Here is a 20,046-nt window from a genome sequence, read left to right as displayed (position 1 = left end):
ACTCCCCTTTCACTCTTGCGCTGTGTTCTAAAGCCGCAAATTTTGAGCTAAAATATAACTGACATTATATATATATATACACGTCGAATGATCGAGCTTGCGTAATTTGCGAAATTTTGAGAAACATTTCCGAAAAAGATATTGGTTGGGCAAAATTAATTTTGAGTTTTTATTACTCAATAAGGGAACCAAAGTGAACTTTTACGCGCAGATTGTCATCGCAGAGACATAGATTCAGTTTTGAGCATTTCTGCAAATGTCGAGTTCGTTCTATGAGATTCGTTTTGTTGAGAATGAATTGGACATCCGATACTAATGAAATTGAGATTGAGCGTTTTTATTGCAGCTGATTTAGAGTGATTACATCGAGATTCCCCTAATTACACAAGCATTTTGTCGCAATTTGAAAATCGTCACTCCAAAACACGCACCAGTAGGCAAGAAAGTGTATGGGCAATCAAAGTATTTCTCCCGAACTACAAGCTACCTACCCGTTCATTAACGTCTTGTGTATTCCGTTCGCTCATCGTTGACGATTGTGAAGGCAAATCCGCTCGCTAAATAGCCAACGTCTCGAATATCGCGGCGTTTATATCGCGAAATTTCTTGATTAAAGACGAGTCCCGTGAAAAAGGCCGAGTGACGACGGCAGCGGCAGCTCTCTTGACGCGAGCGCAAGCTCGGCAAGAGTAAATATTTCCAGAAGGCATGTACGAAAACGGCCGGCGGCTCTTCATCTTCCACCTCTCAAATATTTAGGTCCAACGTGGCGCTTGTGTGCGTACGCGATAAGCCCCACGGCTAGATTACCGCGGCTCTCTCGTTTTCTCTCTCTGTCTCTCTCTCTCTCTCTCTTTTCACGGCGCTAATTTGATTTTTCGCGCGCCGCTCGTACGCTCGCCGTTGAATGTTTCCGCGACCGCTGGACTCCGAACGCCGCGTGTGTCTTCACTCTTCTAGAGAGGACTCTTTTCATCTGGCTTACTCGGGAAAGCGAAGCGCCACAAAGTGCTCCTCCAACATTTCCACAGTTTTGTTTTTCTCTCTTTGGTGCGTAACTCGAGACACGGGTGCTTCGCGAACGAGAAAACGGAAAAATAAATGCCACGCGCGCGCGCGACTGTCGATGAGTTGGTCGCGCGGCCAAGTCCCCGACGATTCAATCCAGCCGTGAACCTCTCCGAGCGATCGGCGATCACGGCCATAAGGGCGAAATCGCTGGAGCGTGCTTGCGTCAAGCCGTCCCGTTCGCTCGCCGATCCATCGTTCGCCGCTGGCCAAGCGGAATCGGAGCTGCCTCGGCGGCGCAGCGGCCCGGCAACGACTTGCACCGATAAACATCCAATTGCACGTCGATCGAGCAAAATGACGAGGGCGCCCGAGCGATCAGCAATCGAACGGTGTCGCCCCCGCGGTTGGCGTATAAAGCGCGCGTCTCCCGCAGTGGGGGACGCGCGAGATATACGCACTTGTTACCCGCAATAAATATAATGGTCACCCTCCCTAGGCTTGCATTACGCGGCGCAACTTGTTGCCAAGTCAGATAGCGAGCCCTTCGTATCGTGTTTCTTAAACCCAACAGTCGCGTCTGCTGGCCCACTTTGCGGATCTGCCAAAATTACTTTGCGACTATTTGCGGCAAGCTGACAAATCACCCGTCCATCCTCTCTCTCTCTCTCGCTCGCAGGTATTTTAATGAAAATCCCTACTTTCGCGCGTGGGCTCGATCGATCGACCGACTCGCCGCGGGACAGTTCTGAATATTTCGATTGCGCCACGCTCGCGCGCGCGATGCCTCATTCTTCGAGCTCTCGATATAAACCGCGAGGCGCGCTCTCGACGCTTGGAGCGCGGCCAACCACGTGCTCGCTCGAGCTTTTCAATGGCTCGCCCCGCCTGAGGACGGCAATTTGGGCTCGCGAAAAATACATTCGCGCGTAGCGGCGCGGTCGCGCCGCCAGCCCATGGCGCCGTGCAATGACTCCGAGTTGCGGACCCAGACAGCGCGATGTCGACGCTCTAAACCCCCCCCCCCCCCCCGGCGACGAAAGACTCGATCGTCGAGATCGTCCCGCGCGATCCCCCTCTGACTCTGCCGCTCTCCTCTCTGACTTGTCCGCGAGCTCGGTGGTCGCGCTGATCGAGGTGCGCGCGCGACACTCGTGCGGCTTCTGACGCGCCTCGCGCGCAGTTGGCGAAACGTCACAACAAGGAGACGCGCGCGACAGCAGCGCCGGGGTCTCCCGAGGACAAGATCCACGACGGGTCTGACTTAATCCCGTCACCCGAGACAACGCTCTATAATCGCTCGTACACTTGTCGCGGTCCGCTGAGTTTGCGCGAAGCCAAACTCTTTGACTCGATATCACTGCCGCGATACGCGACAGCTGGATGTCTTTCTCGGCTCTCGAGCCGCGGGCCAACGCGGTGGCGAGCGCACTTGGGAGCGGTCTGGCGCGCGAGTATCCCGAAGAGAGAGAGAGAGAGGGAGGGAGTCGTCGTCACGGACAAACAAAGCCCGCGGGCGCAGCGTCAGCGCGGGACGATAAATCGCCAAAGGGAGAGAGACACGAGGACGCGCCGCGCGACTGGCGCGCTTCCAGCGCCACGTGCTTGCGCTCTGATAAAGAGATTAGACCGGCAGGGGACAACGTTGCGCGCCTCGAACGCCGACCAGTTTGGCAAAAACGCCGTGTCGACGATTAGCCCGGCAAACTGTCGATCTCTCTCTCTCTCTCTCTCTCTCTCTTTCTCTCTCTTTCTCTTACTCGAAAAGCGTTGCCCGCTACGGGTAATAACTTACGCGCGAGCTCCAAGTCAGAATAGCCTTAGGCGAACGCTCGACGTCGGCTCCCGTTGAAAAATCACACTCGGAAAGCTCGAGTAAGTTGCGCTCCTTCCACGCTGCGTTACTGAATTTTTACTTCTTTTTGCCACATTCAGAGGGTCACGCCGAGGAGATGCAAAGCCGACGATTGATGGCAACGGAGCTTGGCAATTCGCGCGTGCAATCATATTTTGACGTTGCGAGTACGCCTGTGCATGGCTCTCTCTCTCACTCTCTCTCTCTCTCTCTCGCTCTCTCTCTCTCTCTCTCTCTTCGTATGCTTCAAGCAATTCTATGGAGGCTCTACTCCGCATCCGATTAGACTTCAAACGACCGAGCCTCGACGAACGGCAACGTCGAGCGCGCGCTACGTTCATTAATTACCGAGGCTGCGCGAACTGTTCGTCGACGTCGACTCGCAAGGAAAATGAATCGATGTCGAACTCTCGATCGGACGAAAAAAATAAAGAAAAAAAAAACCAAAAATGAGCGTTCGTTGCGAGAGCGCGAACTTGCAGCATATATTGGAGTGCATTTACCAAACTCGCAATCGCAATTTGTCAAAGCGACATTCGCCTTTTAATTGGCAGAAATTGGCAGACGACACAGTCGTGCGTCTTCGTTAGTCCAGCGAATCGACAAATCACGCGGCGAACAAAGAGCAAGAAACAAAAAGAAAAACAAAAAAAAATCGTTCCAAATATATATGTACATCCGAGGCGCATGTATAGGCGAGCCTAGACAGTAAGCGAGCGAGTGCATCTAATCGTGACCAAATTGCAGCCCGTACTGTGCGCGTCGCGCGCGCTCCCACATGATTCACGGCGGACAAGTTAATTGGTCTATGGTCTTGTACGTCCGATAAACGCGAACGCACGGCTGCTTCCGTTTCGACGACAAGGCGGAGAAAAACCGGTGGGAGTCCGAAGACGCTTCCGAATCACGCGTCGCAATACTATTTCGATTCGATTGCAATACGATGGTCGCTGGATCCCTTCGATTCCGAACGTAAACGGGGATTCAGTTCAGCGCCTGTCGATTAGAAGGAAAAAAGAAACAAAGGGGTCAATGAAGCCTTCGTCTAACGAACTAGATGAGAAAATTCCGCAGCACAGTGACACGCGAAAGAAAAAGTATTTCTCCGGCAGCGGAAAAAAGAGAGAATTGCCGGAGCGCCGACGTCGAGATTATAAGAGAGGCTAATGCTCTCGATCATCTCCCCCCTCCCTCGCCTCACGCGTCGGATTAACTTTCGGTACACGCGGAACGATATTCAACCTCGAGTGCTTTTTCGTGAACTGCGATAGAAGCAGTCCATCGTTCTTCTCGCTCTTCCGCATGAAAAAGTAATTCGAGCGGCGCGTATCAGAGAGCGAAAGGCCCGACACTGCGTTGCGCGGCGGTAGCAACTCGAAGCAGCTGGCACCTCCTCGGTATACACGGCCACTCGGCATAGGCCGTCGTACCAAGTCGGTCTAAGGGGGAAGCCCAAAGTATCGCTTTAATTCGATCAGTTCACTGTTGGGGAGAGTACGTAGTGGCGCTACGAGGGGAGGGCGGGCAGTTTGTTGTATTTTTTTATTTTCCTTTTACTTCGTCTTTTTCTTTTCCCTTGAACCGAACGCGTGCGCCGGCGGGCGGAGAGGCGGATGGGGGGAGGGGGGGGTCCATCCTCGAAAGGAGGAAACGGTAAGCCGAAGCGCCACGTGCGCTCGCGTGTTGGTGGGCAGATATTCGGGCTTCGTGAAAACGGGGCGCCGCGCCGGGATAGCTAATTAGCGGAGCCGCCCCCCCTCCCCCTCCAGCGAAATCAATCACTCGTTGGACGACGCCTAACGACCCTCTGTCAGTGCCGACGACGCGCCGCTGCTTCTCTAATCAGCTGATTATCGCCTCGCGGAGGCTAACCGGAAGCTGCGCGCCGCCGACAATCGCGGCCCGTTAACATTGTGCCTCTCTCGTGCGCGCTCTCTCTCTCTCTCTCTCTTTCTCTCTCTCTCTCCTCTGTCTCGCGCGCTGTCGCCACGACCCAGATGCGCGCCTGGCCATTATTTATAGGAATGTCGATTTGCGCCTGTTGCCCGGCCGTCGCTCGTCTCCGGATATTTTCGCCCTGCGCGCGGCTCCTGTCGGCCGCGCGCGTTTCTTGTGCGTGAAAGTCGTTGACCTTCGGAGCTTCCCTTTTTTTTTTCCTCTTTTTCCCGTGCGATTCGTCGCGCACCGTAACGACGAATCAATGCAACTCGCGCCTTGTTTTCCTTTCCTTGCCTCTTCTCCTTGCGCGTACCTTTTGTTTATTTGTTTTTCCTTTTTTTTTGTTACCGATTCTAGCGGTGAAGATGCGTAGGATCGCTTGTCGAGGTATTGGAACTATAATTCATATACGCTAATTTCAGGCTTGTTATGGGTGCATTATTTATTTGCCTATACCCTCTAGCGGTTGATTTATTCATTTTCGAATTATCGATTGCGCGATTGTACAAGGATAGTTTTGTTTAGTTTGGCTCAAAAATACTGTTGCGGGTGTTCGATAATCGTGAATAAAATCGACGTTCTTTAACTACATGCAAGTCAAAAACAAATCTTTCGAGCGTGAAAGCTCACGGAATTCATTTCAACTGCCCGTTTCGAGCATTTTCCCAACGAAAGAGTTGATCCGTATTAAACCAGAAAAAAAAAGAAACCTTTTTTCGGTCGTTATTAAAAAGCCAGAAAAATTCATAAGCACGATGAAAAGCCAATCGCGAGACGCACGCCCCATAACAAAAGAGAGCGAATGAAAAAGTCGATCAATTGTCGACAAGTCGATGTCAATACCCCTTACAAATAACTAAAGATAGAAGACCTGAACGCGAAAAAAAAAGAAAGAAACGACACATCGATCGTTTACTCGCGCGCGCTCAGCTATTAATACAATTTTATCAATAATCAGTGGGCAACGTACGACAAGCCAATGCCTATATATGCGCGTGCGACTTATCGGGAAAAAAGGCCTGCGCGTCTCTCTCTCTCTCTCCTTTCCCCCCGCGAATTCAAAGTTTTGCGAATTGGCATTGATGCTTTCGTACAAAGGGCTTTATCGATCGGGCAGCGCACGCTTGCATTTGCCATTCGGCGCGCGCGCGTCGTGCCGCGAGCCTCGTTGATGTCCGCATAATTTTCGATGAATAGCCGACCGGCGCACTTCGTCCCGTGCGCCGAATTTGCAATTCGAGAGAGAATAGGTAAACAAGCTTTTAAGGAATCACCAACGCTCGCGCGAAACGAAGCTCGGCCTGCGATAAAAGAATCGTTCGTCACAAAAGTGAGATTTGTTTTTTTTTTCTCGCTGATAGAGTGAAAAGTTCACGACGATGATGTCGAAGTGAGTTGTAAAGGAAACGGGGGAAAATAGCGTGTGAAACATAGTCTCGTGAAAAATAAATGGGCAATTAAGACGCATCGATCTCTCGAGCTACGAACTGGAAGTGTCAAAAGCACACGAAGAAAAGGAAACCACTGTCTGGTCTCGGTCTCGGTGTCTCTCTCTCTTTCTCTCTCTCTCTCTCTCTCTCTCTCTCTCTCTCTCTCTCTCTCTCTCTCTCTCTCTCTCTCTCTCTCTCTCTCTCTCTCTCTCTCCCGCCCTTCGTTCGTCGATAGCAATGCTTGCTCCTCCTCGCACGTGAAAAAAGGGAGGGAGGAAGGAATCTCTCTCGCGCGAAAATCGAGCGAAAGAGAAGAAAAAAAGGCATGGCGCTCGGCTCCGGCAAATCGATAGTATCCGGCTACGGATAATCCCGTAATACACACTCGCATAGACGTACGTATATATACTCAAACGGTAAACGTAGGAAGGAAGGAACAATTGAAAGAGTCGCGAATGATCGATCGCGAGCTCGCGCCTGGAAAAAAAAGTATAACGGAGTAAGAGCGAGCGAGCAAGCGAGAGAGAGCGCACGAATAATCAATATATTTCGCGGTACACGGCAACCTGTTATCGGCTCTCTCTCTCTCCTCCCACCTAAACTTGGGCGTCTCTTTCACACACACACGCGCACACACAAACGCGCGCGCCCCACACACACATGTATACGAACAGACGGCGAGAGCGCGAGAGAGCAAAGCAAAGCCGGTCGCGGCAGCACTTTATAGGTTAATACTCACCCTGTGGCCAGACTCTTCGAGTCGCTGCCGCTTCGAGTGGGGCCCGTCCCCGTTGAAAGCCATTTCCTCCAGCTTGCCTATCCGTCGACGAGACGATGACGACGAGCCCGAACGATGAACGAAGCTCTAAACGTTGAACTTGACTTCTCCGTTTCTCACTCTCTTCTCTTCTCTCCCTCTCTCTCTCTTTTTCTTTCTCTCTCTCTCTCTCTCTCTCTCTCTCTCTCTGTCTCGCGCGCGTGTGTGCTCTAGAAAAGCTTCAACAACCGAACATGTGCCAAAGCTACACTAGATCCGGAAATGCCGTCTACTTGGATTGTTACTGACTGACTGCTCTATCTGTCGCTGTGCACCAAGTTTTTAGATGTCTTCGCACGTATATTGTATCGGCTATTGAGAGTGAGAGGGATTTAGTTGTTTAAGCGCGGCGTTCAGGGCTCAGTTGCGGCGGTGACTACTCTGGCTCTGTCACACGACGACGATCCTTTGCTCGCGATGCTCCGACTGCAACTCGGATCGCTGCTGCCACTGCTGCTGCTGCTGCTGCTGCTGCTGCTGCTGCTCAAGCTTGCTCGCCTGACCACCGCGCTAGGCGCGCGCATCCATTGCAATATGGCAACCCGACGAGAAAGATAGCCATAGCGATCCCAGCGACACCTCCAACTCGAGACTCAGGTCAATCATCCCCTCGTTGCTTTCTCTCTTTCTCACTCACTCCTCGCGAGAAGATATCTTGACGACGTGGATACGAGCAGCCGGAGAGAAAAAAGAGAGGACTACACATTTGTATGCAGAGGCACGTGGGATTTAGCGATGGGTTTCTCCTTTTCTCTTTCTCCGCTAATTTACATTTTTATTTTATTACCTGCAAAGTGCATTCCTTTCAAGACAATTGAATGAATTTCTTTTTCGGCTATTTTTGATGCATAGTTAAAGAATTACAATTATTTATGGTAGCTAGTTGAATAAAAGATAATGAAGTATCTAATTAAAATATAGTTGAATGAGAATTTCAATATTTTCTTATTATTACCGGATTCTTAAAACTTAGCTTTAATTTCATAATAAGTACAGCATATAATTAGTCAGAAACCAATTGTGATTCAATTATTTGGAAATACCAAGTTTTTATGAATTTCCCGCTAGGGCGAAAAGGCGCATTTCCACGAAAAAAGCTTGTAATACGCATGCGCATTGAGTCTGGACCAAAAAAGAAACCTCCACGCGAAGCCGATTGGCTGTTGGAGTGCGTGGCACGCAACACGACTGACGACAATGACAAAATACAATGCTCTGCTTGACACCAGGGAGAGCTGTAGCAGGCTGTAGTGACGCCACTAGAGCTCTTACTCATCTCAAGCTAAAAAGAAGGGGCAAAAAAGAGAGAAACGCGAAGAAAGTAAGAGATAAACAACAATCGAGAAAGAATATTCTAGCTTCGAGTTCGTATTAGTGCGATATATAGCGTTGATGTGAAAGAGACTCGATGCAGTTGATACATTGTATTTCGTAGTTGAGTGCGCGGGCGCAAGTCGATATTTCACAGTTCCGTTTCGTGTGTAGCTGCTGCTGACTCCGTGAACCACGCGCAAGATATTTGCAATGAGTCAAATTGACATATACTGCGTGAGAGCTGACATATAAAGAGATATCCTCTTTTGTCTGAGTAACGAATTTGCTAGAGTTCTCTGTTGTGTTATAAACAGCATCCAAAAATGTGCGACGACGATTATCAACCTCTGCAGCTTATCAACCTCCCAGAAATCGTCTTGGAAATGATATTGTCGAACCTGTCGTATGATGAAATCGCGAAAAACAGAATCGTAAGTTGCTTAGATGTTTATTTCAATCTACATATATTCTTTCCATTGTTTTCATCTTGATTTTAGTGCCATGGTATTTGCTTTTTTTAGAATGTTAAAAATACACGTGCTTAACAATCATGTGCCTTGATCCTGGTTAATTGAATTATGTTCTTTTGTGAATAGGTTTGCAAAACATTTGATGACATATGCAGAAAACTGCTCAATCGAGGTTTCAATTTGATGGAGAAATATCATGCGCAATGCCTCAAATCTGTCAAAAGCAAATTGCCACGCAGAGAGTCAGAAAGAAGGTGTCATCCTCTTGCACGTCATTGCGATATATTGACAGCAATAGAAACACGAATCTCCATGTTGTCCATGACATTCACCAAATATGTGGATTTGAATTTGTGCTGTTTCATTCCTGGAAAAGTAAGTTATAATTAAAAAAAATACTTGGATTTTGTAATGTGCATTTTATCAGTGACCCATTTCACTTTAGGTAATCGATGAGATATTTAGAGTATTACGTCTTGTCAAGGACTCAAAAACACCACCAAGAACACCTGAAATACTTCAAGAATTAAGAGATATTAGTAGTATGGCAATGGAACATTTTGATGAAAAAATCCTGCCAGATTTCAAACATAGTCTTAGCAACTCAGTTGTTGCAAATGTTGGCACATACGAAAATTTAGTATTATCACATCATGGTAATAGTTCAAAGGTCATTACACCACTACCTTTCAGTCCAGATAAGTTAAGTCAAACATTTAAGAAGATCTATAATCGAACTAAGAAAAATAAGATGACAGTCCTTTGTGTGAAGGGACAGATAGGTAAAATGAAGTTAAGATTGAACAGGCAGTCCTTTCAAATGAGAGTTCAAAATTTGAAGTTACAAGAACATGCGAAAAAAATTCAAGATCAAGAGATACAGATGGCAGAAATGAGAAAACATTTGGAAGAGTGGGAACAGAAATTGGGAGATATGACTGCTGAATTGAGTCGTGCAAGGGAAGAAACTCAAAAACCAGATTCTCTAGAAACTTGCAAAATAAAAATTGCCGATATTTCTCATCCAAGAGAACCTAGTTTATTGAAAACTAAAGAACTTCAAGTAAAAAAGCGTAAACTAATAGTTGAACGAAAATCTTCGGTTGATGCTCAAGATGTTAAATTTAAAAAATTCATGTCAGAGCTTCTTGGTGACAATTCTGTTGAAGAGCTTAATTCTGCTCCAAGTTAAAGAGTTATTTTGATACTATAAAACCTAAGCTCTACAACTATATATTGAAATACTCCTATAAACTTTTAAATATAAATTTTTAAATATAAACCTGTACAGTTAACATATAAAAAATAATGTTAATACTGGTCATATTAAAGCATATTGTTTGAGCATGTTAAGTACTTTGCGTTGAGCTCTTGATTACATGCAACATATAAATTTCGTGACAATGTTTTCAATACTGACTGAGAAGTTTTTATAAGTTAAGATCAATACTTTTAAGCTATCTTACTTATATAATGATCTAAAAAAACGTGTAGAAGTGAGTTTATATCTTTGTAAATAAGTAATTTTTGTAAAATATAATACTTTTAAGTTAGAGAAAAGAAAAAAAAGAATTGGATTATTAGATATAGAGGTAATCGATTTCTTCTAAAATTTATCTTTTTACAGTGATTTCTAGAGTATTTTTCTTTGTTGAACAGTTTCAAAGTATATTAGTAAATACGACTGAAATAATTTTTTTTTTATTTTTAAAATCTATTTATAATCTTATGTTTTTATTTATTAAAAAAAAAATATTTATCAATAAATGATATTATAATTTATTAATAAATATTTATTAAGAGAATATTTAGTTTTGCAAAAAAAATTTCTATAGAGAATGTTTATGTTTGTTCTGACAAAAAAGATTCCTAATATACGAAATAATTTTCATTTTTTTTATTTAAACATTAAAAGGTAGCTTGAATTAGCAGAAAATCGCCATACAGATTTAGGCTCATTCAGCCATTGGCTCTTAAATCAATAAATCTGTAATAAATAAATGATTTCATTTTATTATTTGTATTTGAAAGTGTTTACAGCAGTTGTATGAACTCCAATCAAAAATGAAACAAATTGATTTTTAGTTACATTAGAATTGCGATGGCAGTAACTAATTGTGACAGTTACAATATCGATCTAATCTTACTTTGAGGAAAGAATAACTCGAGTTTTATTAAGAAATGCACAAAACAATTGTTTTGACAATTTTTCCTCTTGCAATGAGAAGCTCTAATATATCTTTACCGATTGGCAGTATACAAAAAAGAATACTAATAATTAAAACGTAATAATCGTGACTGAGATAAAATTACTAGTAAGACACGAATATTAACAATTCGATTGATTTTTTTTATTCACTTTGAAAAAAGTTACTATTATTTAGACTTATATTTTAAGTAAATTAGTTATTTTTAAAATCATGGCATTACTCATGGTTATGCTCATAACTTTTGTAGTGCTGTAGAGATAAATAGTTCGTATATATAAATGCGATTATCAAGTTATCAGCAATGTAAAATACATGGTTGCGTAATTAGTAAAACTGTCTTATGTTATTTATATTTAAAAAATAAACTTACCATTTAATTGGGAATTCTCTTTTTTTTTCTGCGTATCTCTAAACATATCCCTCAAAACACCATGCATCTGTGATCTGATTTGTTCTACAAACATTATGCGTATTATGCGTCGAATGAAATGTTTGCGTTATTTCAAGATTTACTGCTACAAATATAGTTCGAGCATCTACCAACAAATAGAATTTTCGTCAAATCAGTCAAAATATACGGTTTAAACTAAAGTCAACATTATTATCAGCGAAACATGATCCAAGCTCAGTCGACGGAACTCGCGCCAGAGTCTCGACCGATTGTCCCAGTTGACGATGCATCCAGCCATTGGCGGGCGCAAAAAGACTCGCGCGAACAGTCGCAACCGTTGAAACGACGGGCGCGTTTTATACCGTTAAGAAATCGGCGTGGCGTCGTAGACGGACGCGCGAGCCGCGCGCAAATAGCCCTGCTGAATCTCGCGCAGTCCGCGTCTCGCCGACTCCTTTTCCACTTCGCGCAGCAGCGAGCCGTAAAGCATGTCGGCCACCAGGCCTTCGCCGTCGAAGCCTCGCGCGCTGCAAGGAAATCAGCGAGCGTCAGTGCGGATCGCGAGGGCGCGCGAGCGCGCGGGCACTCACTGCCGCTGCCGCCACTGGCTCGCGAGCTCGTCCGCCTCGTCGGCCAGTCGAACCACGTGGTCTTCGGCCGCCTTGGCCGAGGACCACTCGACGCCCCGGTTGAAAATCTCCTCGAGGTACGGCTCGACCGACTCCTGGCCGATCTTCAAGATCTGCCGGTACATCTCGTCGAGCTCGTCGCGCCGATTCAGCTGCAGCCGCTCGTCACTCGCACGCGCGATCCACCGCATCGTCGCCTCCCTCTCGGCCAGAACAGCCGCGGCGTGAGCTCGCTTCTCGGCCAGCAGTCTCGTCAGCTCCTGGACGGAACGGGCTGTGAGTGCGCCGTGCGCTCGCGGCCAGCCGCGGGTCTGCGTGCGTACGTCCGTCAGGAAGACGAGCGTCGTCGCCACGGTCTTGCCCTCGATCGCCGCCAGTATCTCGCGAGCGCGCTCCGGGTTCGAGTCCCGCGAGGGACGCGCCGCCGGGCCCGCGTCCGCGGCTGCTCTCTCGAGCGCCCGCGCCGACCGCAACTCCTCGATCAGCTCCTTGCAGCGACTCCGCCCCTCCAGGATCTAGACGGCCTCGGCGGTCAAGCGCAACGCGTGCCGCGGGCAGCGACCGCGAGAGAGAGAGAGAGGGCTCACCTCCGACTGCAGGGCGCGCCCTTTGACGAGTCTTCGCAGCAAGCTCGCCGAGCGATCGGCCTCGTCGTCGGCGTCGCCGGCCTCCTGCGAGCGCTCGGGCGGCGACGGCGTCGGCGGCAGCGACGGCAGCCTCGGCTTGCGCCTGAGCAGGCCGCAAGCCGCCGCGGCCGCCTCGTCGCGCTCGGCTGCGATCGCCTCCAGGGCCCGAGAGAGCTGCGCGAAGTTGCTCTCGTTGCGACGCTGCACTCGCGGGCACAGCTTGACGGACGACTCGGCGGGCGCGCTCTGCTTGCGCACCGACGACAGCGACAGCCAGCGGCGGTACTGCTCCTCCACCTCGGAATCCGTCGAAGGGAGCGGTTGCCCCTTGTCTCGAGCCGATTCCGAACGTGGCTCACCGCGCGGCCGCGACTCGGCTGCGCTCGGCCACTTGCGGCGCGCCTGGTGCTTCCACCGCGAGCAGGCGCGGAACTCGGCCTCGTCTCGCTTGCCGGGTCGCGCTTTGGCCGAGCGCTGCCTCAGCTTGCGCAGCTCTCGCGAGCACTTGGTCCTTGCGGCCTTGACTTCGCGCTGCTTGCGTTCGCTCAGCTGCTCGTCGAGCCACGCGAGTCTCGCATCGCGGATTCGCTGCTTCTCGCTCTCTCGGGACTCCATGAACTCTTGCGCGAGCTTCATGCGCAGGTCCATGACCACTTGTATTTCCTGCGAGCACACGGTGGTCGTCGAGTCGCGCGCTCCCAACGGGCAATGGGGGCGCGGGGCCAACTCACCGCCTCCCTGAAAGCCCATTCCTCGGCCTCGAGGGCCGACAGAATCTCGACGCGGGTCTTCGCGTTGGCCGGCGTATCCATCGGGGGCAGCAAGCGCTCCCATGCGCGCCTCATCCGCATCCTGTTGATTAGCTCGATCTCGTGCGCACCCGCCGGCAGACCCTTGCCCCACGTCAAGTGGGTCAACGTCAACACTTCCGGCTCGTGGCCTGCGAACAACCGTTTACGCGATGCGTTATGCGCGTCGTCTACCGGTGAGTTAGGACACGTGGGGCAGAACAACCGCGAATAAGGATGGTGCTGTCTACGTAGCATGATTATTGCGCGCGCTCATTTTGTTTTTTTTTTTTTTGTTTTAAGCCACCTCCGCAATCGCGAGGCTCGGTCGCCTAGCGCGCCCTTTCACCGCACGCTCATATCGCCTTCGTATTTTTATACGAGCAATGCACCGACGACGCGAAAATTGAAAATTTTATCCACAATCGGAGCTCGATATTTTCATCAAACTTTCTTCGAGATAAAAACAAACTTTGCACGCGTCAGCTAGTTCTACGATAAGAAACGTACCAGGTTTGATCGTGTAAGGCGGTTCCCACGGTAGCGTCTGACAATCGCTATCCCTATAATCCATCTGCATCGCCTTATTCTTGAATTTCTTTAGTCCGTAATATTGCTTATGCAAGCTCTTCCATGCACCTCCCAACATGCTATCGTCGAAGTTAATTGACAGTCGATCGCTCGACATCGTTGACTTGGCCGATGATTCTGGAGTCATTGAATGGACGTCGCAACTTTCATCGATGTCATTTCCTTCAGAGATGACTTCCCTAATTTTTTGCAGATACTTATTAGTGTTTCATTCGACAGTGTTTATTCGCGATTGTACTTACTCCGGACTTTCCGATGCATCGTATTCTTTGTAGCTGCCTATAGGCGAGTTGAGCTCTTCCACGAATTGATTGTTCTGAGAGAAATAAATCACACCCGTTCATATTTATTATAGCGCATAAATTTGTGAGATATAATATTTCAAATGAGAAATTACGTAACGCCGTCTAATTTTGACTTCACACATTGTCAATGGTTGTTTATGTCGCTGTTACCTAAGAGCACACTATTATTGGTTATAAAGTCGTATCGAGGCTCAACGCGTGTTGAACGCGTATACTTACAAAAAAATGACGATCTCATCCGTAACAGAAGGAAAGAAATTTTGTCATCGTGTATTGTTTATTCAGCAAGAATAAGAAAAATTAACCAAACAATATAAGCTTACTAGTAAAAAAACAATTTTCCAACTGAACGGAGCTTTTACGTACTATACTGCGCGAGAGAGCTTTCGACACACAGTAGAACATATTGATCAAACTTAAGATCTTTAGATATGAAATTTCAGGACGAAGCTTTTGGTGTAATTGTTAAAGGTAAATCACATGACGTATTTTGTATTCACAAGACTTTCAATATTTATTGTTTTTGTACACCTTACATCGTTTTTCTTTATACTTGTATGATTTTTTTTCTTTTCGTTTGTATTATTTTTATAAATTCTCCAAATAATTAACATCAAATAGATTAAACTGTCGTTAACAAAAAAGTAGTATAATCAAAGCTACGTTTTTAATACTTTCAATGATTAGCAACAATTTATTGATTTTGTCACACTATTTTGTCGTTTCTTTTTAATTATACTATGTTAATTTTAAATATGCTTGATATTATATCATGATCTGAAAAATAAAATACAACGTTTCCAAATTTTCATACACATTCGATTTCACGTCGATTTTTCGTCTGCAAAATGAGATTTTTAAACATATAATTATACATGAATCTGTATCCTCGGAATCTATATCTACGTGTACATACAGAAATATGCATAATTATGTGCTCAAATAAAAAAGAAGAAATACAGATTTCATTCGGTTATTTATACAATAACTTGCTTATTCATCATACATATAGAAAAATCGTATGAGGATAGTACGTAATACAAAATTCGTATGAATTTCTAGCTTTTTCACACTGATATCGATACACATTTGATGATTGATGATGACTTGGAATATAATACTTTTAAAACATTTTGCATTCATGCACAAAAGTTCATTCAATCCTTCATTGGTTCAAAATATCCATTACCGGTAGGACCAAGAAATTCGGGCCAGTTTTGCTGCTTCGAGATATCCCTACATTTTTGTCCAGCCAACATATCCTCAGGACAGTTGCATTGTAGTCTCATCCGGTAAACCGTCATTTGACCCAAAGTGATTCGCGAATTTTCCTTGTCAGTAGCTTCTTGGAAAGACTGATAATCGATGCCACGTTTGGTCAGGCATTCGCTAACAACAACTTCTCGTTCTGCTGGTGATAGTTTTTTACTCGACTTGTCCTCGGCTTCCTTGATGCATTCTAAATCTTGCGGTAAAAGAAGGAACGGCGTGGAAGATGGTGGAAGCCAGAAAGTAGAAAAGACTAGATCAACTGCACTTTTTCCTTCAGTTGTTAATGACGGTACGAGAATTCCAGTTGGCGGTTGTCTCTGCATACCAACTGGTTTTACCCACGCACTCGTTTCTTCTCGCTTCAATCGTTTATTGAACATCGCTTCTAAACGATACTCGCTAACGATTTTTGCGATAGAATTGCGAAATTTAACAATCTGTTTTTTTCGAACGCGCTGATTACTCTTCGAGGCGTCTCTTCTAATTCTACTTTCTCGTTTCTTTCTGTCGTCCAAAGCTTCAGCATCTTTAATGTTATCCACAAAATCGATATCGGGAATCATGTAATCGACGTTCTCTTCGGCATTATTCGATCTATTAATATTCGTATAATAATTGTTATTTTTACTCTGACCGTTGGTGTAATCCATACTAGGATCCAATTGATTCTCGACATCGTTTGTATCATTGTTGATGTACCTTCCAGTAGAGAAATTCTTTTCGCTACGTTGAAATCGAATTTCGTTTAATTGGGACTGTGATGCTAACATTCTCTTCTCTACGTCGTCGTAATTGTAGTCGTAATTCACGTCCGACTGTACATCATTGTCACGTGGCTTCTCGTTCTCCCACTTGTTATTCCGAGCGTCGTCTTCACTCATCTCATCCAATTCTTTGTCTAAGAAACCTTGACGATCTTGTTGCTCCTCGTTTGCATCACCGTACTTAATGTTTCCTCGAGGATAAAAGTTTTCTGACTGTTGAATGTGTTGAATTGTTTTACGACGATCATCGCTGTATTTATTTACCTGATCGCCAGCATTTTCAAAGTTTGCGTGAGAATTAGCGTATTCTTCGGCTACTTTTTTAGGATCGATGGAATTATTAAATTCTACTTTTTGCCAATCTTGGGAATTATAAAGTGCTAATCCAGGTGGCTGAACGTGCTGACTGAACGCTAGTAGAGACGTCACCATTGTGCTGTTGAAACGAAGCTTGCATAAATCAGCCTCAGTACTGGCTTCCTTTATGAATTCATACTTGTCTTTTGACACCTCTTTACCTAAACAGTTGGCAGACCAATGTAAGAACCAATCGTTGCCATAGCCGTCAACAGTCACCGACAAGCCTGACATTTGTGCACTCAAAGTATCTTCCATTGGAGATTCCAGTATGGGTTTGCCTGTTTTGCCATCCAATATAGTAGCCGTTGTGTAATAATAGACTGGAAAACCTGGACCAATCTGATGTTTCACCATGAAATCTGGTACTTTATCGTCGTTGTAGTAGCCAGGTACTGGAATACTGATTATTTCAGAGTTAGCAATGGTAAAGTTCCAAATTTCCTTGAATGTTAAGCCATCAAATGCCATGACGGACGAATTAAAAAAAGCAACTATAATGTCTTCAGTTCCATCAGAATTTATATCAATCAGTAATGGTGGTAAGCTTACTCCTCTTCCTTTTCCATGGTGAAGTTTCTTCAATTTCTGAAAAGTTAGATTATGATTAGTATAATTATTCTTTCTAAAATTAGAAACTTTGAACAATAATTGCACTTACAAATTGTTTATTCAGTAAATTGGAATGTGATATAACATAAAGACCACCAGACTTGTCTTGATCGCTAGAGGCTAATATAAAATAAGTCTCACCATCAGGATGCACAAGTACTTCTGGTGCTACAAATAATCGCTCATTATCAGGAAAATCCATGCTTTTAATTTTTGTCCCAGTTTTGCCTGAGACTAGAACCACCTCAGACTGCGATTTGTCATTCTGCCAAGTGTGTGAAGCTATTATATCACCAATCCCATCGTCATCTACATCAGCTATATATCTGGCATCATATACATCATAATATCTCTGTTGCTCTAGCATGGATAAATCTCTATATGGTAATTCCCATATCGAAGCTCCATCTTGACCATTAATTGCATGCAAGATCCCACCTCTTCCTGCAATTATACAATCCTTTGTCTTATCACCTGTCAAGTCAAGACCACAATCAACTGAGAATATAGCATGAGGAGCCCAATGAGTCCAGATCGTTTCTCCAGTTTTCCCATCTAATGCTAATACACCTCCTAGGCAAGGTGATGCTTGGTCAAAGTACAGTGTGCATACATAGTCAGGAACATCAGTCTTGTCCAGACCTGGGAAAAATACATTTGTTATTATAATCAAATGTAACTTGTAAAATAGAGCATATGGTTTAAGCTGAATACAAAATATTTCAAAAGATAAAGCATGAATAATAAGAAAATAAGAAATTTCAAAATATTTGATGTAAAAGGAAAGAAGCATAATACCTTAAACTATATAAAATAAAATAAAAACCAAAGAAAATTCTGTAAAAAAACAAAATCAATACAAATTAATCATACTACAATATAAAAAACAAAATCTTTCAATCTAAAACTATTTCAAGATACCTGTACTAAATCCCACAATGATATCCTCAAAATTATCTCCATTAACATCGTTACTTTTCAATGGCGCTTCAGATGTAAGCTTAGGCAACGTACGTGTCCACTGAACTTTGGAATTCAAGGAAGTACAAGGAACAATATGCTGTTTATCAAAAGTTTTTGGCTTATTGTGCAACAGCCAATTTTTCAGTACATTCATAGGCATAGGAAATCTAGTTATAATAATTATACACAGTATAATTATTCCCAGAATAATGGCAAAACCTATTAAGGTGTAGCAAAATGGTGCAAAAAGAGTCTTATATGATATCTGAGGTGTCTCAGTAAAGTGTGCCTTGCACTTTCTACGAGGAGCCATGAGAGGCCTTTTAACACCACAGTCATCGTCTATTTTTAAAATGCCATTTTTGCCATCACGAATGAATACCTCATCATCAACATCGCTCAAGTCTTCTTCATCAAAGCTGTCTCTAACAGCAGCACGAGGTAATTTTGGATATCCATCTGACATCTGTAACATAGTAATGGCAATGATGAAGGAATTTTCTTAAAAAATCTATTCGAGTTTACCACAGAACAAACACATTAAAAATGCTGGCTGCTCACAAAGCTAACCTGTAAAGCTTTTAATTATAAGAATGTTAAAGCTTGAGATGATAATAGATAGCAATAATTGGTGTAAACCTAAATACTAGATACACCTTTATAGTCTGTGACTTAACTATATTCATAAAAAAGTTATTATTTCTAAGAACTGTACATATCATAAATAATAAAAATATACTTCAATAAAATATAAATATCATATAATTTGATATAATTTTCAAGTAAAATCTGAATAAATTTAACCATTGGCTCAGCTAGGATATTATTGCATTATTTTTTAATACAAGAAATAAAACGTCTGTTGATTACGAATTCTGATTCGATTCTCACGCAATCTAACTGGCATGAAAATCAATCAACTCGTCATATCAGAGCAAGCTCAAAAACGAAACCCGTTACCCGATCAAGTAAACACCCACATATGTTGACTTACTTTTGAGAGCTCCAAAAAAATTTATTTGTGCGATACTACGAGAAATTATCACAACAAGCAAATTGGTTAATCTGTCGTAAGTCCATTTGTCAAAACATGGTGCTAATCTACTTTAGAGAACGACACTGCTGCTGCTGCTGCTGCTGCTGCTGCTGCAAGCTGCCCGTGTCTAAGCGCATAATTCTAACGATCTTCCTCTGTGCGCTAAATACACTACGACAACTCCCAACTCGCCGCGTACACGAGCACGGGTGAGACGGGGGAGAGTGGGAGGCAAAAAAATGATCCCACCCGCTGCGAATACACATCTATGCCGTCCTACGCCCTAAAGTCTTGAATAGAACTTACGTTGCCAATCGTAATCCTGCAAGCGCGTCCCTGCGCGCGCATCTCTCGCGGGCTTCAAGCAACTTTCGCTCGGCGCCAATTTCGAATGCCAGCTACGCCCGATCGATCGCGCCTCTGGAACATTCCTCCGATTATGAATATTAGTAGCGTTGATAAAGCGAAACGCCTTGCTCGCTTTACTGACTCTGACAATCGACGCGAGGGTGTTCGGAATAAAACTAATTTTTGACGAATGAAATCATTCGATTCATCCGGCGTATCTCAAAAGTCACGGTTTCAGCACAAAAGTCAACGAACGAAAATCTCGGTGTGACTATATATCGTCAAAACTCGTGCGCGCAATAATTCACACTCGCTTATTGTG

At 44.8% G+C, this 20,046-nt stretch overlaps 4 protein-coding genes across 5 annotated transcripts in view; 1 reads left to right on the top strand and 3 right to left on the bottom strand.

Moving 5' to 3' along the window:
• Positions 1-7,511, bottom strand: part of LOC131673962 (heterogeneous nuclear ribonucleoprotein L) — a 35,232-nt gene extending 27,721 nt beyond the window's left edge. For both annotated transcript variants that reach the window (XM_058952369.1, XM_058952368.1), the window contains exon 1: positions 6,971-7,511. In XM_058952369.1, coding sequence (XP_058808352.1) covers positions 6,971-7,033 — 63 coding nt within the window. In that variant the 5' untranslated portion in view covers positions 7,034-7,511. The remainder of the gene's footprint in view (positions 1-6,970) is intronic.
• Positions 7,512-8,183: 672 nt separating this feature from the next.
• Positions 8,184-11,420, top strand: LOC131673932 (F-box only protein 28-like). Its single transcript, XM_058952327.1, has 3 exons — positions 8,184-8,793; positions 8,959-9,207; positions 9,278-11,420. The coding sequence occupies exons 1-3, from the start codon at positions 8,686-8,688 to the stop codon at positions 10,022-10,024; spliced, it is 1,104 nt and encodes a 367-aa protein (XP_058808310.1). The 5' UTR covers positions 8,184-8,685; the 3' UTR covers positions 10,025-11,420.
• A 114-nt stretch (positions 11,421-11,534) lies between these two features.
• On the bottom strand, positions 11,535-14,641 carry LOC131673931 (cilia- and flagella-associated protein 91-like). Its single transcript, XM_058952326.1, has 9 exons — positions 14,592-14,641; positions 14,465-14,522; positions 14,310-14,383; positions 13,987-14,246; positions 13,420-13,628; positions 12,650-13,351; positions 12,386-12,577; positions 12,039-12,322; positions 11,535-11,960 (listed from the first exon to the last, which is right to left on the bottom strand). The coding sequence occupies exons 2-9, from the start codon at positions 14,492-14,494 to the stop codon at positions 11,798-11,800; spliced, it is 1,914 nt and encodes a 637-aa protein (XP_058808309.1). The 5' UTR covers positions 14,495-14,522; positions 14,592-14,641; the 3' UTR covers positions 11,535-11,797.
• A 225-nt stretch (positions 14,642-14,866) lies between these two features.
• On the bottom strand, positions 14,867-19,612 carry LOC131673930 (uncharacterized). Its single transcript, XM_058952325.1, has 4 exons — positions 19,335-19,612; positions 18,299-18,806; positions 17,427-18,019; positions 14,867-17,353 (listed from the first exon to the last, which is right to left on the bottom strand). Exons 2-4 carry the CDS (start codon positions 18,804-18,806, stop codon positions 15,530-15,532), a joined length of 2,925 nt encoding a protein of 974 aa, XP_058808308.1. The 5' UTR covers positions 19,335-19,612; the 3' UTR covers positions 14,867-15,529.
• Positions 19,613-20,046: the final 434 nt, after the last annotated feature.

The sequence above is a fragment of the Phymastichus coffea genome, unplaced genomic scaffold (genome assembly GCF_024137745.1).
Source record: "Phymastichus coffea isolate CEN01 unplaced genomic scaffold, Cenicafe_Pcof_1.1 PCOF00206, whole genome shotgun sequence".
Lineage (NCBI taxonomy): Eukaryota > Metazoa > Arthropoda > Insecta > Hymenoptera > Eulophidae > Phymastichus > Phymastichus coffea.
Note: the sequence above shows the minus strand (reverse complement) of the source record. Positions and strands in the feature narration are given on the sequence as shown.

What these genes read in the sequence shown, in the direction of transcription:
- LOC131673932 (XM_058952327.1), top strand. Translation starts at nt 8,686, where the DNA reads ATGTGCGACGACGATTATCAACCTCTGCAGCTTATCAACCTCCCAGAA. An exon ending in AAATCGCGAAAAACAGAATC is followed by an intron (nt 8,794 to 8,958) that starts GTAAGTTGCTTA and finishes TTTTGTGAATAG; the next exon opens with GTTTGCAAAACATTTGATGA. An exon ending in GCTGTTTCATTCCTGGAAAA is followed by an intron (nt 9,208 to 9,277) that starts GTAAGTTATAAT and finishes ATTTCACTTTAG; the next exon opens with GTAATCGATGAGATATTTAG.
- LOC131673931 (XM_058952326.1), bottom strand. Translation starts at nt 14,494, where the DNA reads ATGTGTGAAGTCAAAATTAGACGGCGTTAC. An exon ending in GATGCATCGGAAAGTCCGGA is followed by an intron (nt 14,247 to 14,309) that starts GTAAGTACAATC and finishes GCAAAAAATTAG; the next exon opens with GGAAGTCATCTCTGAAGGAA. An exon ending in AATGGGCTTTCAGGGAGGCG is followed by an intron (nt 13,352 to 13,419) that starts GTGAGTTGGCCC and finishes GTGTGCTCGCAG; the next exon opens with GAAATACAAGTGGTCATGGA.
- LOC131673930 (XM_058952325.1), bottom strand. Translation starts at nt 18,806, where the DNA reads ATGTCAGATGGATATCCAAAATTACCTCGTGCTGCTGTTAGAGACAGC. An exon ending in CATTGTGGGATTTAGTACAG is followed by an intron (nt 18,020 to 18,298) that starts GTATCTTGAAAT and finishes TATTTTTCCCAG; the next exon opens with GTCTGGACAAGACTGATGTT. An exon ending in ATTTACTGAATAAACAATTT is followed by an intron (nt 17,354 to 17,426) that starts GTAAGTGCAATT and finishes CTAACTTTTCAG; the next exon opens with AAATTGAAGAAACTTCACCA.